We start from the raw sequence: 15,769 nt of genomic DNA, 5'->3' as shown, positions 1-15,769 counted from the left end.
AGAAATATGAAGAAATTATGATGTCCGGTAACAGGAAATGAACCCGGGTCCCTTAATCATAACGAGGTATGCAAGAAATATGAAGAAATTATGATGTCCAGTACCTTGTTGTGATTAGGGGACCCGGGTTTGTTTCCTGCTACCGGATATCATAATTTCTTCCTATTTCTTGCACTTGGATCTTAAGGCTTTGTAGTGACAAGCGTATCCACAAAAGTGCAAAGAAATCGAGAAGTTAAGAGGGCATTGTGGCTATTACAATTACATATATGTGCACACACACACATATATATATATACATATGTATGTATATATATGTAGTTATATACACATATATATATACACATATATATATATATATATATATATATATATATATATATATATATATATATATATATATATATATATATATATATATATATACTGTATATATATATATTACATTTTTATTTTTATGTACATTACAAACAAAGAGGGAAATCAATGTGATTGGTTTCCTTTTTTACCCGCTAAATTAAGAAGCTCGATAACCGGCAGGTGCTTTGCTGCTTTTTCAGGTAAACACAGCAATGGCAGCCAACCGCCGAAGAGCCAGCCAAATAGCAGCGATCATCGTCAGGAGTTCATTACTCGTCAATCAACTTCCTAATCTCACTTTCACAACCCTGACCTCACATCATGACGTCGGTTCCCCCAGGGAGGACCTCATCGCGACCCTTCAGCCTCAAGCAGCTCATTCTACTCACATGCCGCACGTACCTCATTCAACACAGCAACATCGACAGGCGCCCGACCCTCATCTTAGCCGGATGAAAAACCTAAGCAATGTTTCCTCATCTTCTCTCCCTCATAACGCCCACCTCATTCGAAGGCAGGAGAATGAGGCAATCACACTCGTCACCTCTACAAACCGAGTTTCATCTTCCGATGCACCGTCCTCAAATGATGGCGTGCCTCGCTCAGTCCCTCATAACAAAGGAAACACTTGGATGGAATCAACAACATTCTCGGAGAATCGAGACACTGCGCAGAATGCGAGGGAAAGTTACAATGAAAGTGTGAGTAAAGATGACAACGGTAATTCTGATGACAGAAGAAAAATTGAAAGAAATAATAATAATAATAATAATAATAATAATAATAATAATAATAATAATAATAATAATATCAGCAAAAACACTGATAAAGTGAAACAACAAAATCCAAATAGGTCTACAGAAAAAGAGCAGGCTGATAAAATGAGCAGTGAGAAATTAAGACGACAGTTTTTCAATAGGCTGGAATGTGATAGTTCATCAGGAAGTGAATGTGATAATAAAAAGTTATCCGCCTCCGGCGATAAGTCAGGCGTGACGAAAACAGCAGCGCAGAGGCTACAACTCGGAAATCAAGCCCGGCAAAACCCCAAGGGAAATGAACGACAAAACCTCCAAGCTGAGTCTGCCGATCATAATCATAATAATAAAAACAAAGAAAACAGGCAAAGCGATGATCACTTATATGGCAAAAGAATCAGAGATGATTCTCATAACCCAAAAGATAGTAAACTGCTACTAAAAGGCACTGTGAGGCCCGATGATGCTGAAACCACGTCGAGACTAAGCGATGTTATAGATAAAGGTTCCGAGCCTTTGCCAACAGAGTTCAGTGAAGCAGAAAAAGATTTCGAACCTCTGTATCTTCGCGAAGACGAAGACTATGACATCTCCGAGGAGCAGACGCCCAACCCAGCTACTTCTGAGCCTCAAATGCCAACAAAGAAAGTCCCAACGGAAGAGCAATTACGAAAATTACCGACGTGCCCGGAAATTCCTCCTCACCTGAGTAAGTGACATTTATTCTCCATGTAAAGAGATTTTTTCTATATCGAACGCAAGAAAATCTTGGAAACTTCAAATTCCTTCTTCTTCTTCTTTCCGCCGTATTAGTCCCACTGTATAGCAGGGAGGGTCTGCCTCTCAAGTCAACTTTCTCCATCTATTTCTATTCCTAGCATCTTCTTCCCCCAGTCCCACCTCACCCATATCCCTCCTCACCACATCCATCCATCTGATCCGTTGACGCCCCACACTCCTCCTCTCCGCCACTGGCATGTTCTTAGTTCTCTTGATTGGTTCCACCTCCTCTCTTCTTATTACATGGCCTTCCCTTTACATTACATATACCACACACTCTTCTTATATCTTGACTCTCCCTCCTTTCCAGTAGTGATATTGGAAACCTCAAATTCCATTAATATTCAATTGAAAGACTTATGGTTCTTTCCACCTTGGCGCCTCTGGAACTCTTCCTAACTAAGAAAATTCTAACGTCCAACACTTTATTAAAAAAAAAAAAAAAAAAAAAAAAAAAATATATATATATATATATATATATATATATATATATATATATATATATATATATATATATATATATATATATATATATATATATATATAATTTTGCTCGAAGGCTCCGTCCCCTTAAGTGCTTGCCGTTTATTCATAGATTTTTATTAATGAAAAAAGAAAGGACGGTATGAATATAAACAATAAATACAAACAATTGGAGAACTTAAGCCATACAGATTATAAAATTTCATCTGCTGTCAAGTGTATACATCAGGTAAGGTTATTTTTCCCGTCAGCCTCACTCCTAAATATTCTAAATAAATCCCAAACACAGAAAAAGGGTAAGAATATATATAGAGAGACTAAACTTCAACAATTTTTTTCCTTTTACACCAAATCTATTTAAAAAGTTAATGGCCAGCTCTGGGTCAACAAGCTCATCTATCTTGTGTTAGAACAGGCAGCAAAGTTGGACCACTAGGAATTTCGGAACGGAAAAATCGTGAGTCATAATTTGAGTTGAAAATTCGATATATTTTTTTTTTAAATATTCCTAAATAAGTTAGCAATTTTCATGAACTCTGAAAACTGCTGCACATAATACTTTTATTTACAGAAAATCGTTAAAATGCTAGCAAATAAGTGGGAGGAATTCAAGTCGTTTTTATGACGATACAGCGTCTCTGACTCGCAGAAGTTGTAATGCCGGTATTAATTTAACTCTGCTTACCTTAATATACAATAGCTATGTCTATTATGTTGACAATCTATCTCTCTTATAGTAATTCATTACTAAATTACTCACAGCCATTCAGAAATAAGTAAACTTGGATTCAATACAACTCGACGATAATCCTTTGTATGTTCATGTTAACTCATACAAAAAATCATATTAAGGATGATTTATGTGATGCTTGAACTCATTACCCGTGGCCTACTGATAGTATATCTACTGTGCTATCAACAGCCATCCATTTATAATCAATCTGAATTTCATGGTAATCCTTTGTTAATTAAAAGCACACTCATTAAATTTACTCTTATTATAATTCGATGAAAGCACAGCGATGTAGCGATAATTCAAGTCACATCTTTTGTAGTTCAGTGATAATGTAAATTACAGCCATGCTAAACAGGTAATAATTCAACTCACAATCACGTTACTTCGGTAAAAAAAAATCTACCCTTTCTCTGTCTCCATGATAATTTTTGGTGGATCTCTTCAAAACTGTCTTACACTACTCAAAACGACTAATGGCATACCTTGCCAAAATGTCATTGTCATTCAAACTGGCCTTAATTTATTTATTTATTTATTTTTTTTTTTTTCTTCAACTTCAGAAGGTGCAAGGCTTCGAAGAAAAATCTTGCCTGAGCAATTTTCAATGTTAAAAACCAATATATTGTAAGTCTATATATCTCTTCAATTCACATACACGCGCAAACAGACATGCACCTGCTTGCACAAACAGGCGCACATAGTTTTCCTGGAGGTTAACGAATGTCTCGACATCAGAGGAAGAAAAAAGAGGGAGAAATATATCACCCAAATTCATGGGAGGGGGAGTCAAAAACATTGTTGCCACGACCACCGCCTTGCAACAACAAGAAATGAATTGGAGGGCGAGAGCCAGAGTCCCATTTGCGAGGTTTCCGGACAAGTACAGTAGCAGCTGCCGATTTTCTACAGTTCGAGGGTGTTTGTATAAAAGTAAAAATGTACGAAGGGAAAATATTTTGTATTTTTGTAAATACTACTTAGTTCTTGAAATATGAAATATTCTTGCAGAAACTCACACCTTGGCCCATTTCTTCATACGCGTCTTGTTTGGTGACCCGAGTCCAAAGGTCCACACCAGGCCTTTTTATTTCTTTGAACCCCGTACCTGACTCACATCTAAAACAGCCTACCACCTTCATAGTAAAAGAGTTGTTTCTTTATCCCCTCCTTCAAAAGCCTGCCAAGTGCGGCCCCAAAGCTAGGTGTTATTCGTAAGACTTCCTTTATCTGCAGAAATAATCTTTATAATAGCCATATTTGCTGCCTCCGTGATCTTCATATTTCGGGCAAAACTACCACTGAAAGCTATTTCCTAACATCGGTAATCATGATTTACACCGTCATCGGCGGAAGATTACCTCTTAATTCATCTTCATAACCCGCCATCGATAGGCTGTGGCGCCTGTGTTTCGGTAGAGCCCCAACTCCGCATTCTGTTGAGGTGCCAAGATGTCACACTCCTCAGTACCCGAGTTTTTCCTTATCCCCGCCGTGCTTCAAGGAACATTCCTTCAAAATTCTCCATTGCTGTTGATGCGTTTGTTTAGTCATTTTTCTATCGGTTTATTTATTATTTTTTTCTTTTTTACCTGTATCGTATTCTACTGCTCTTCTGTTCGCGACATTTCTCACTTTATTCAACTACTGGCATTGTGTTCTTTGGAAGTTTGCTTACAAGTTAATGGGCCTTTTAGTTAAATTTATATGAATATCATTTCAGGTTGAATGATAATGATCTATATGGATATCTATTCAAGTAAAATAAAAATTATAATAATAAAGTGAAATACACTGCTATGATAACTACAATTATTTAAGATAACTGTCATTAATCTGGTGGATTTAAATCGGGGAAAGGAAAAGAAATGAAAACTGAGAGACTTGCTAAATAGAATTTCTGTATCTTTTTCATAGCTTCACTTTCCTTCCACCTTTGATTATTTGTAGAACTTTCCAGAATTTCTCAATGATGAGCGGCCAAATTGTCCAAAAAAATGGCATGTCATAACTAACCAGATTCTCGAACTAGTTAACTAGTTTGAGTTGTTTCCAAGAATTGTTTCCCATTTATCCGATTAATTTTTGTTGAGTTTCCTGAAGCATGCCAAAACCAGATGAAATAGCCAGAATTTGAATAATAGTTTCCTTCTGCCTAACAAAGGATTTCCTGATGTTAATGAATGTTTTGATAGACCTTTGTTACTTTTCGTTTCATTCTGTAAACAGCCTTTCAGCATATTTCTCTCAACGCATCATACAACTGTACCTTTTATCGGCAGGGCTAAAGCAGCTGACAAACGTTGTCGGGCCCGTCCAGATGCCAGTTTTGGGTAGAATTCTTCACTAGTATTCTTCGCCACTTGTTTGCTTATAAAAACATTTTCAATTCACAGCAGTTACTTTGAAGCCAAAGGGCCTCCAGCTCTTGAAAACGGTCACCACTTGAAATATCAGTCCAACAGTGCTCTCAGAAGAGATATGTATTTGAACTCCTGCAGAATATGCCTCATTCTTTATTTATGGAATCCCTTATCTATAAATATTTGAAATGTAAAAAATTTCATTACCTCATTAATAATCGTTATCATATCTTCTTAACTCTGTGAATAATTATTGTACATCTACTTGAATGCTGGCATTTTAAAGTTCCGAACTGACAAAAAGTGTTAGAAAACTCAGATTTCTACATCTATGATCACACGTATGTTTTCACAAAAATACGGTCACAATACCCAGTTCATTTATAAGCGAAAGAATTGCGGAGGAAAAGTAGTTTCAATGAGTTAAATTCGCAGTTGGTAAAACACCAAAGCAAAAGCCGAAAGTGGAAAAATCCCAGCCCTCTCATAATGGGAGCCATCGGGAAACTAACAACAAATAATGGTGGCCATTAGCAGAATTACCATAATGAGTACTCTTGTCGTTTATTTTTTATCTAATGATCACAAATGGCATCATTTGTAGCTTCCCTTTCAACACACCATGATCATAAGCGATTCTGAGTCAACAACTGTGAAGGATTAGTGTTACTGGAAGTTTTATGGAAAAGGCACAATTCATCATCAAAAGTGACGCAGATAAAGCCGACGAGAGAATTTAGGACATTTTCATCCCATTTCTCGGCTTATCTATCCCTGCATAGACGCACATAAAGTATGAAGTGTATATTGCACATATGCAGTACTTCTCGAAAACTACTGTATGTATTGCATTCATATCCAAAACGGAAACAGGGCCACTTTCAAACAATTATTAGATTTCAACCTTAGAAGAGGCTAAATCTAATACTGATTTCCTGTTCCCCCTCAGCTTGTTCTTTGGAATTAAGGATCAAGAGAACATACATTTTCACACGTAAACAGCCACACAAAAATATCCATTGCTACAAACGGACTTTTTTTTTTTTGATTTGAGGTAAACAAAAATGAAACATAATTAAGCAAAGGTAACACAGGTATTCCAGACATACTGTAGAGCTACAGCCAGGATTCCTTGAAAACGTGGAACGGGAAGAAACGGCAGATAACTGATATTGTGGACCAAACTGTCTAAGTCCTATTTTCAACCGGTTCTGTCATCGAGATTGGACTGCCTGCAACACTTCCAAATATATCCCAGTGTGCACGGAAATGGTGACTGAAACATGTACGCCATCACCTCAATCCTATGGCAACCAGGAAAACTGTCATTCATTATCCCAAAATTCATTGATTTCTACTTGTAGACGTCATTATATGCTAGCTACCTGTATTTCCTAGACACATTTCCCAGCGAACTGAACTGTAGTTCTCATTTGATGAAATTTATCATTTACATGATTAAATTTTTTTTGCATCATGAGCTTGTACATCCATCCACGCACACACACATATATATAGTATGCATATATATATATATATATATATATATATATATATATATATATATATATATATATATATATATATATATATATATATATATATATATATATATATGCGTATGCGTGAGTGTGTATGTGTGGAAGGATGTACGAGCTCATAATGCAAAAAAATGTAATCATGTAAATCACGAACTTCGTCAAATAAAAGAAACTACAGTTCAGTTCGCTGGGAAACGTGTCAAGGAAATACATGTAGCTAGTATAGAACGGAATAGAGAAAATAGAATTTAGGTCAAAGACCAAGCCCTGACACCTATGAGGTCATTCAGTGCTGGAAGGGAAATTGACAATAAGAGGGTTTGAAAGGTGTAACAGGAGGAAATCCTCGCAGTTGCACTATGAAACAATTTTTAGAGAGGGTGGAAAGTCAGATGGAATAAAGAGATTATGATCGGAGGTGAAGTAAAAGGAATGAAAAAGGTTGCAGCTAGGAGCCGAAGGGACGCTGCAAAGACTCCTAAGTAATGTCTACATTGCATCACGTGAGGCGCACTGACAGCACTATCCCCCATATAATGATGTGTATTAGTGGAAGTCAATGACTTCTGGGATAATGATTGACAGCTTTCCTGGCTATCATAGGAAGGAGGTGATAGCCTACATGTTTCACTCACCATTACTGTGCACACTGGGATATATATATATATATATATATATATATATATATATATATATATATATATATATATATATATATATATATATATACAATTATATACACATGTGTATATGTCTATCTATATATATATATATATATATATATATAAGATAAATATATATAAAGGCCTATCCGTTTTATCTGTCTACCTATCTATCTATATATATGTGTTCCATATAAATATATATAAAAAATAAAGTAAAGGACAATAAGTCGAAAGGCCTGGTACCATCCGTCGTTTATCTTTCTGCCTTGGCATTGCCTTTATTTATATATTCATCACGTTCCATATTTTCGTGATTCAATTATACATATATATACATTATATATTATATATATATATGTATATATATATATATGATAATTAGTGTGTCTGTCTGTCTTTATGTATGTATAAAACTAAATCTCGATTTGGCTTGTAAATATATATGTGTGGACATATATATATATATATATATATATATATATATATATATATATATATATATATATATATATAGTATAATATATATATATATATATATATATATATATATATATATATATATATATATATATATATATATATATATATATACTGATAATAATTAGTGTGTCTGTCTGCATGTATGTATAAAACTAAATCTCGATTTGGCTAGTGAGACTATATTTTTATAGTTGATAGCCTATGAGAGGAACACTGATAGAAAGCAAAGCAATTTTAAGGACCTTGCACCTTTGAATATTGATGTAAAACTTTTACAATCACAATTGTATATCAAGGTTATGGCTTTTATGGATCCCGACCATTCTTATGTTGTAGATACTGAATAATTTTGATATTTCGTAAAGAAACAGTCCTATCTACTAAACAAAGGTGTACAGGTGCGCACATTAATATCCAGCAGTATCAGTGAAAATAACAAGCCCTTTCTTTCAACAAAAATAATCAAATATAGTAGAAAACAAACAGTTTGTAAATTTGTAACTCCCTTGCAATACCTGAAACTTTACTATAAAGGCCTCGTGTTGCAAAGTATATTTTTACTTATAAAGAATTGTGCGCTACATTTTCTAATGACCTAGGAACCCAGATTCTTTTAATTTGTGCAAAATCAACAGTAGAGTATTTTCTTGATCAATTTGATTCACAGACACTTTAAAGGAAGGAGCAATCCAAATTGAAAGAGGAATAAAACGCTTTCAGTAACAGAATGATTATTTTAAAAGACTGAACAAAGCTTGCTTTCTTGAAACCGGACGTAGTTTAAAAACAGTTTTTACCACTTCCTTTCTAGGACATTCGTGATGCAGTTCAATCGCTGCACTGCTCTGTGGATATAGAATTAATGGAGATGAAAAGAGAGGAATGCTGGGTATGCATTGAGCATAAACTCTTACTAGAATGGTTTGGAGCGAGAATCGTAAATTTTAGGGCTTATTACGTTACCATTCACTAAAGTGTAATGTCCAACAAGATTCGTAAATTAACTATGAAATGTGAAATGAGACTATCATTAAATGGTAATCATAAAAAGAAGCAGACCCCGCAGTTTGAAGCCCACTGCAGTCCATCAATTGTTAAACTTGGATTTAAACTTTCATTTATCATTTAAATGCTTCAAACAATGTAACATGTTCCCCTTATTCTTCCATTCCAGAGGGGCGTCTAAACATCAGTTTAGATGCTCTAGAAAAGCTTCGGTTGAATGATGTTTTGAAAGAGCTAGAATGGGTGATGCCTGGTGGTACATGGAGTCCATCTTATGAACCCACCAATCCCTGCCTCCCACGTCACAAAGTATCAGTTGTGTTGCCATACAGAGATCGTCTTCATCACCTCATAATCCTACTGAGTTGGTTGCATCCGATTTTGAGGAGACAGCAGCTGGAATATACGATATACGTAGCGGAGCAGGTATGCCTGTACTAAAGTACTTACAGCGTAAAAAGTTAGTGAATAGTGTTGGTTTCCGTGCCTTTATAAAATAGGATAGCATGCATGTGAGGTAGCTAATAATAGAATAATAATTGAAAATCAAGAGTCGAAAAATATATATATATTTTTTTACAAATTCACTTTTAATAATTTTTCAATATTCCAACTGACCAGAATAATAAATATAGGAATGTTGGCCGAAAAAAAAACTACTCAGTGGGTTAGTGATGATATAAAAACGATAATAGTAATATCAGAAAAGAATATTTCAATCCAGAAACACCTGACGAAACGCTAAATAAAGGAACAACTAAAAGGAGACAAAGCAAACACGTGGTCACCATTTCCGGAAGCTGGAAAACTGGACCCCATCTCGCAAACTATGAAAGCAGCGGTGGCCATGGCAAAGCCATAAAAATTCCGGGAGGTCCTGAGAAAGGGGAAATGGCCGAGCAAGGCAAGCAAACGAGAAAACTGCCAGATTTTTTAAATCACGGGCTTAAGGATCCGTTGGTTATCCTCAGTGATGCCTCTAAAATGTTCAAGCTTCCACTACATTTTAGCACTAATATTGTGAAGAGCCGTTCTAATGATAAGAGGAACGGTATGAAAAGTATGTCACCATCTTTATTCAAAGTAAGAAATATTGTCAATTATAGAATTGCAATGAAATGTGCGGAATACAAGAAAAATCTTTTTTTCAAAATACTAATTCCTGTTTAGCTTTTCCCAGAGCTAAGTGAAACTCCCCTTCCTCACATTCTAGTTTAGTAATAATCTTCGTTTTTACACTTGGAGATCATTGCTTCTTTTTTCAAGCTTCGTTGCTAAGGAAATATTTTCTATGTTTGAAAATTCCAAATGACAATATATTGTAATCGTGTTCTTATTACGGGTATAAATCAAATATAGATCCGACTGTAGTTTGATAGTAAACAATAACATTGCAACACGAATTGTCGAGGATTGGTGATGTTCTTTTTTATCATTTGGAGGTATTTACGAAAACGAAGCTTGAATTTATTATAATATGCACATCAATTTATTATAATATGCATATATCATATATATATATATATATATATATATATATATATATATATATATATATATATATATGTGTGTGTGTGTGTGTGTGTATGTGTGTGTGTGTGTGTGTGTATACATACATACATTCATACATACTTACGTACATACATATATATATATATGTGTATATGTGTATATATATATATATATATATATATATATATATATATATATATATATATATATATATATATATATATATATATATATATATATATATACATCTACAGTAAAGTAAAGTAAGTATGACAAATCATTTCCTCAAAACCTGAAAGACTCCCATGTGCCCGTGCAGGCCGGCAACGCCACATTCAATAAGGGCTCGATCATGAACGCGGGTTTCATGGAGGCGTGGCAGCGTAGCGACGCCAACTGCTTCGTCTTCCACGACGTCGACCTCCTGCCAGAGGATGACCGAAACATGTATTCTTGCCCCCCGCAACCACGACACCTCTCCGTCGGGGTGGATACATTAGGATACAAGTAAGTCGGTGCAGTTCTGTTTCACTGTCACCAATTATCACTGTTATTATTCATGTTAACAGCAGCCTCCTTATGTACTACGGGCCACACTTTCCTGTCCAGAATTGATATCCCCTGCCCTGTCGCTGACTTCTCTCTTCGCCCGTCCCCTTACATATTCAGTAGCCTAGGAATCCTTCCTAATTAGTTCAGACCTTAATTAATCGAATTTACTCAAAGTTCCTTTACGAGATCTTCCTTTTTATCCAGTAAAAATTTGGTCTTGTAGTATTAATATTATTATTATTATATTATTGTTATTATGAGAGAGAGAGAGAGAGAGAGAGAGAGAGAGAGAGAGAGAGAGAGAGAGAGAGAGAGAGAGAGAGAGAGAGAGAGAGAGAGAGAGAGAGAGAGAGAGACCCCTGCATCAGACTGATTAACTACACAGCAGTGTCAGTATAAGCTCAACTTGGGACAATTTTCAATTGACTTAACCCTGTTTTATAACCATCCAGTGTTTAGTGCCAAATTAATGGGGATAGTGGTTCATGTTCAGTTAACTCTGGGTACTAGGAAGGAAATCAGGTAAAGTGGGCATGAGATCGGTACCTCCCGGTATCGACACTACGAAGGGCCCAAGCAAATTTGCTAGTCTGTTCTTGATGTTGGTTATATAGTAGATGAGCGAAACAGGTTCTTGAAAAATGTGATACCATTCGATGCATGCTTACATTTTCTTGATAAATAAAAAAAATGCAGATTACTCAAAATTAAAGGAAGACGACATTGTTTCACTTTCAGGTTACCTTATTTCCTGCTGGTTGGAGGCGTATTAAGCGTGAGAGGAGACCATTTCTTGAGACTGAACGGATACTCCAATATGTACTGGGGATGGGGAGGCGAAGATGACGACATGGGTTACAGGTGAGATGAAACTACACCTTCCATATCCTGAGAGAGAGAGAGAGAGAGAGAGAGAGAGAGAGAGAGAGAGAGAGAGAGAGAGAGAGAGAGATTTCCTACACTTTGCCTGCATTCGCGCTACTGTATTGACTTATTAGCAGCACAGAATCAGAAATGGCGCTGAACGGAAATCTGGAACTGAATGCCAAATCGTGGGGACAACGATCCGAGATTGGTTTTCGTAAATAATTATACATAAATTGCCAGATGACATAATCTTCGAGGAAATTTGGTACCTAAGGAGGAGTTTGAGAATAGAAATCAGTACATCTTATCACCATTTTAAAGACAGTTTTTTTTATTACCGGCACGTATTTAACAAGAAAACTACAAACGACGTTTTAAATTGTAATCTGCAAATAAGAAACTTAATAAGAATATGGCGCAAAATAATTCTGTAACAGAACAAATGCCAAAATTGCTTTGGTTGAGACTCAGTAACTTTCTCTCCTGAAGCAGGGCATGGAATTAAAACAAAGACCCTTCTGGTGCATATGCGCCCAAATCCTGGAAGTAAGAACTGTTGTGTCCAAATCAGTGGCTTCAAATAAACCGACCCACTGCTGAAAATTTTCAGGCAGTGCTTAAGATTTTTGTTGCCCACCAACGCGCTCTTTCGAAACACGAGAATAACAGGCCTTGCCGAAAAGCATCCTGCCTTTGATAGTATGATCTGAATGAGGCGAAATCCGAGTCTAAATTCACTGCATCATCCTCTCACTACTTGCTATGGAAGAGGAAAGTTAATCAAAGAGAGACTTTGATATACATCCCTTTCAAGTTGTACCCAGTCTAATAGGTAATACAAAAACAAAATTTGGCCAATGTCTTTCGTTCAAGTATGTTTATAAAGAATATTTTCTTACTCTTTTACACAAGCCCATTTAACTGAACTGCAGATTATAATCAAAGCAGTACTAAATTTATTTAAATGTAGCCTTCTTAGTGAATGAATAACAAACTCCCGTCTTTATGACAGCATTTTCGAAGTAGGCGAGTGTGAAATTTCCTTTCAAAATTGCCTGCATTTTAATCAGTAAAACACAGTCAAATGAAAGCTAAGCAAGCGATTAAGCCGAGCGGATTAGCTATCATTGTATAAATCAACGTGCTTGGTTGGTCATTCATCTACCTGACACCTTCCAGTAAACCTCTCTTCATTGACTCCTTTTCTTGTCTCGCAGGATCAAGCAATCGGGGTTAAGCATCACCAGACCGCCTAATTTGCTGGCAAGGTATACGATGATCAGGCATCTCAAGAGAAGACCGCTCACCTGGAAGGTAACAGTAGCGGGTGGGGCTGACTCGGGTTCACTGTGTGTATACAATAAAAGACCACTCATTCATAGACCTCATCTTTGATTTGCTCTAATGTTATCTCTGCCTCGCTCTTGACTTACAGGTCCGCGGAAAGCTGGTGAGGACGTCAGGTAGGAGGTACCGGCTGGACGGCCTCAACACACTCAAGTATTCCCTCTTAGCGTTGCACAAACACCCCCTCTTCACTCACCTCCTCTTAGATGTTGGAACACCTCCCGAAAATCTCGTTCGACTAGACTCTCATTAACTTCCCCACGAAGATAGTTAAAATACTTCACTGTATACTACTTAGGTTGTTATTTTCTAAGAACCCGATTAGTCGCTATTTTTTGGTGTCGACGAAACCAAAAGAAATGTGAGAATTATGGATCCTGTCTTTTTCATTTTATGTTTGGTCTTTTAGGAGAATCTAATACCGTATGACTATTTTGTAATGGAATGGAAATTTCTTCCCTTTTCACGTTATCTAAATACTGTGCACTAATGTGAGGTATTCTTTTACAATCATCCTTTTGTAACATCTACAGCCTTTCCGACCATTCTTCCAAGTTTCCAAGTGCCAATGAAAATTCTTTCAATGAACGTATGTGATATATACATGCCAAATTCCTTCTATCTTTTCTTATTCATAACTGACCAATGAACAAATTTCTTGATTTTTATACAATGACTGATTCAAGCCAACTGAACAGAGAGTCATATCTTGAGAAGTATAATACTCAAGCCAATAACTTTATTTTCTCGAAACATCCAACGCCTGAAGGATATTTTTTTTTACTAGTAATAGGTTTCATACTGGCTACAAATTCTAATGTAACCACTTTCTTGTTAGCTTTCCATAGTTCTTTCATACTAAATGTTGATTACAGTGTAAGCAATTCCTGAAGATTCACTTTTCTAATCGCTGACAGCATCACAGCTGCCAGCCTTCCGCTGTCCTGCACACAGCAGTTGGGAGGTCACAGAACAACTGCGGTAATGCGCAAGCTACTAACTCTGTGAGGTCATCTAGCAGAAGTTCGTGAAAAGTACCGAAAGAGAACCACTTGAGAAAAGAGGGAAGAGGATTTCACACTTCCAGCCAGCGATCAGAAAGCAACTTCACAAGTTAATTGGGAGGTTGCTGAAGAAATGAGCGATGACAGTGCCATTCGAGAACCTGGTGATAATGACGCCACTACCAAAACTCATGATGAAGTCACCCAGAAACTATTAATATGAGATCATCTACAGTTGATATCAGTCACGAAATTTCCGATGATGTCGTTCAACAAGACTTTTATAACATAACCCAAACCTCTGTTAATATCGATAATACTCTTGACCAGAAGATCCAAATCCCGTTGACCTCCTCGGTAAGAACCTCCAAGGCATGTTATTAAATCAATAAATTATCATTAATGCATTAATGATGTGATCCCTAAAAGTAAAGCGGGCACCTTAACCTGACTTTAAGACCGATCCAAGACTTGAATCATACGCCTAAAAATCAAATAATATAGTATAATTCTATTTCAGTTTTCATTATTCTGTTCTATCGTCGAAACAATGCATAGCTGTGATGAAGCACAAGCAGAAGTTGAAATTCTTCAACAAAATTCTAAGAATGTCAAATCTTTCCGTGAATCATATGGGTATTACAACCGGGACCCTAACGAAAAAGTACCCCTCAGCATTCGGGATGTCTAAAGAAATTCCCTGTGAGATTTTCATCCATCAGACCAAAGACACGTTTAGAAGAAAGTGCTTTCATAAAGCTGGATGGTAGCTTTCGAATTCTGCAGGAGGCTATCCAAGAGGGACATTTTGCTTCAGTAGTACATCTGGATGTTGTCAAAAAAGGGTTTCAACCCATAAGAAACTACTCCCGCTTAACCGAAACTTCGAATGGATTCTGTCCAGCTGAAACCATTTCATTGCCACCAGTCACTTGAACTCATCGTTCCTCTGCAGCTTTAAGTAACACGAATGTCACACACACAGATGTATATATATATATATATATATATATATATATATATATATATATATATATATATATATATATATATATATATATATATATATATATATATATATATATATATATATATATATATATATATATATTTTTTTTTTTTTTTTTTTTTTTTTTCAAAGGTCAACAACTGCATAATTAGATTCATTGGGACGTATCTAAGTCACTCCCTCGTGTGGGAACTAAACAAGGCTAGGGTAATTGTCCAGTCCTTCATGGCCAATGAGTTTTCATAAACTTGCACAGAAAACTCAGCATCTTGCCAAACACCACTATTCAACCTGCACCCATTACCTGTTA

General features: G+C 36.1%; 1 protein-coding gene across 1 annotated transcript in view; it reads left to right on the top strand.

Annotated features, from left to right (window-relative positions):
- The window catches only part of LOC136834433 (uncharacterized), a 383,224-nt gene extending 367,789 nt beyond the window's left edge, over nucleotides 1–15,435 (top strand). Inside the window, exons 5-10 of the mRNA XM_067097033.1 lie at nucleotides 561–1,827; nucleotides 9,338–9,594; nucleotides 11,000–11,187; nucleotides 11,971–12,093; nucleotides 13,317–13,413; nucleotides 13,535–15,435. Coding sequence (XP_066953134.1) covers nucleotides 561–1,827; nucleotides 9,338–9,594; nucleotides 11,000–11,187; nucleotides 11,971–12,093; nucleotides 13,317–13,413; nucleotides 13,535–13,699 — 2,097 coding nt within the window. The 3' untranslated portion in view covers nucleotides 13,700–15,435. The remainder of the gene's footprint in view (nucleotides 1–560; nucleotides 1,828–9,337; nucleotides 9,595–10,999; nucleotides 11,188–11,970; nucleotides 12,094–13,316; nucleotides 13,414–13,534) is intronic.
- The last annotated feature ends 334 nt before the right edge of the window (nucleotides 15,436–15,769 follow it).

The sequence above is a fragment of the Macrobrachium rosenbergii genome, chromosome 53, assembly GCF_040412425.1.
Source record: "Macrobrachium rosenbergii isolate ZJJX-2024 chromosome 53, ASM4041242v1, whole genome shotgun sequence".
Classification (NCBI taxonomy): Eukaryota; Metazoa; Arthropoda; class Malacostraca; order Decapoda; family Palaemonidae; genus Macrobrachium; species Macrobrachium rosenbergii.
Note: the sequence above shows the minus strand (reverse complement) of the source record. Positions and strands in the feature narration are given on the sequence as shown.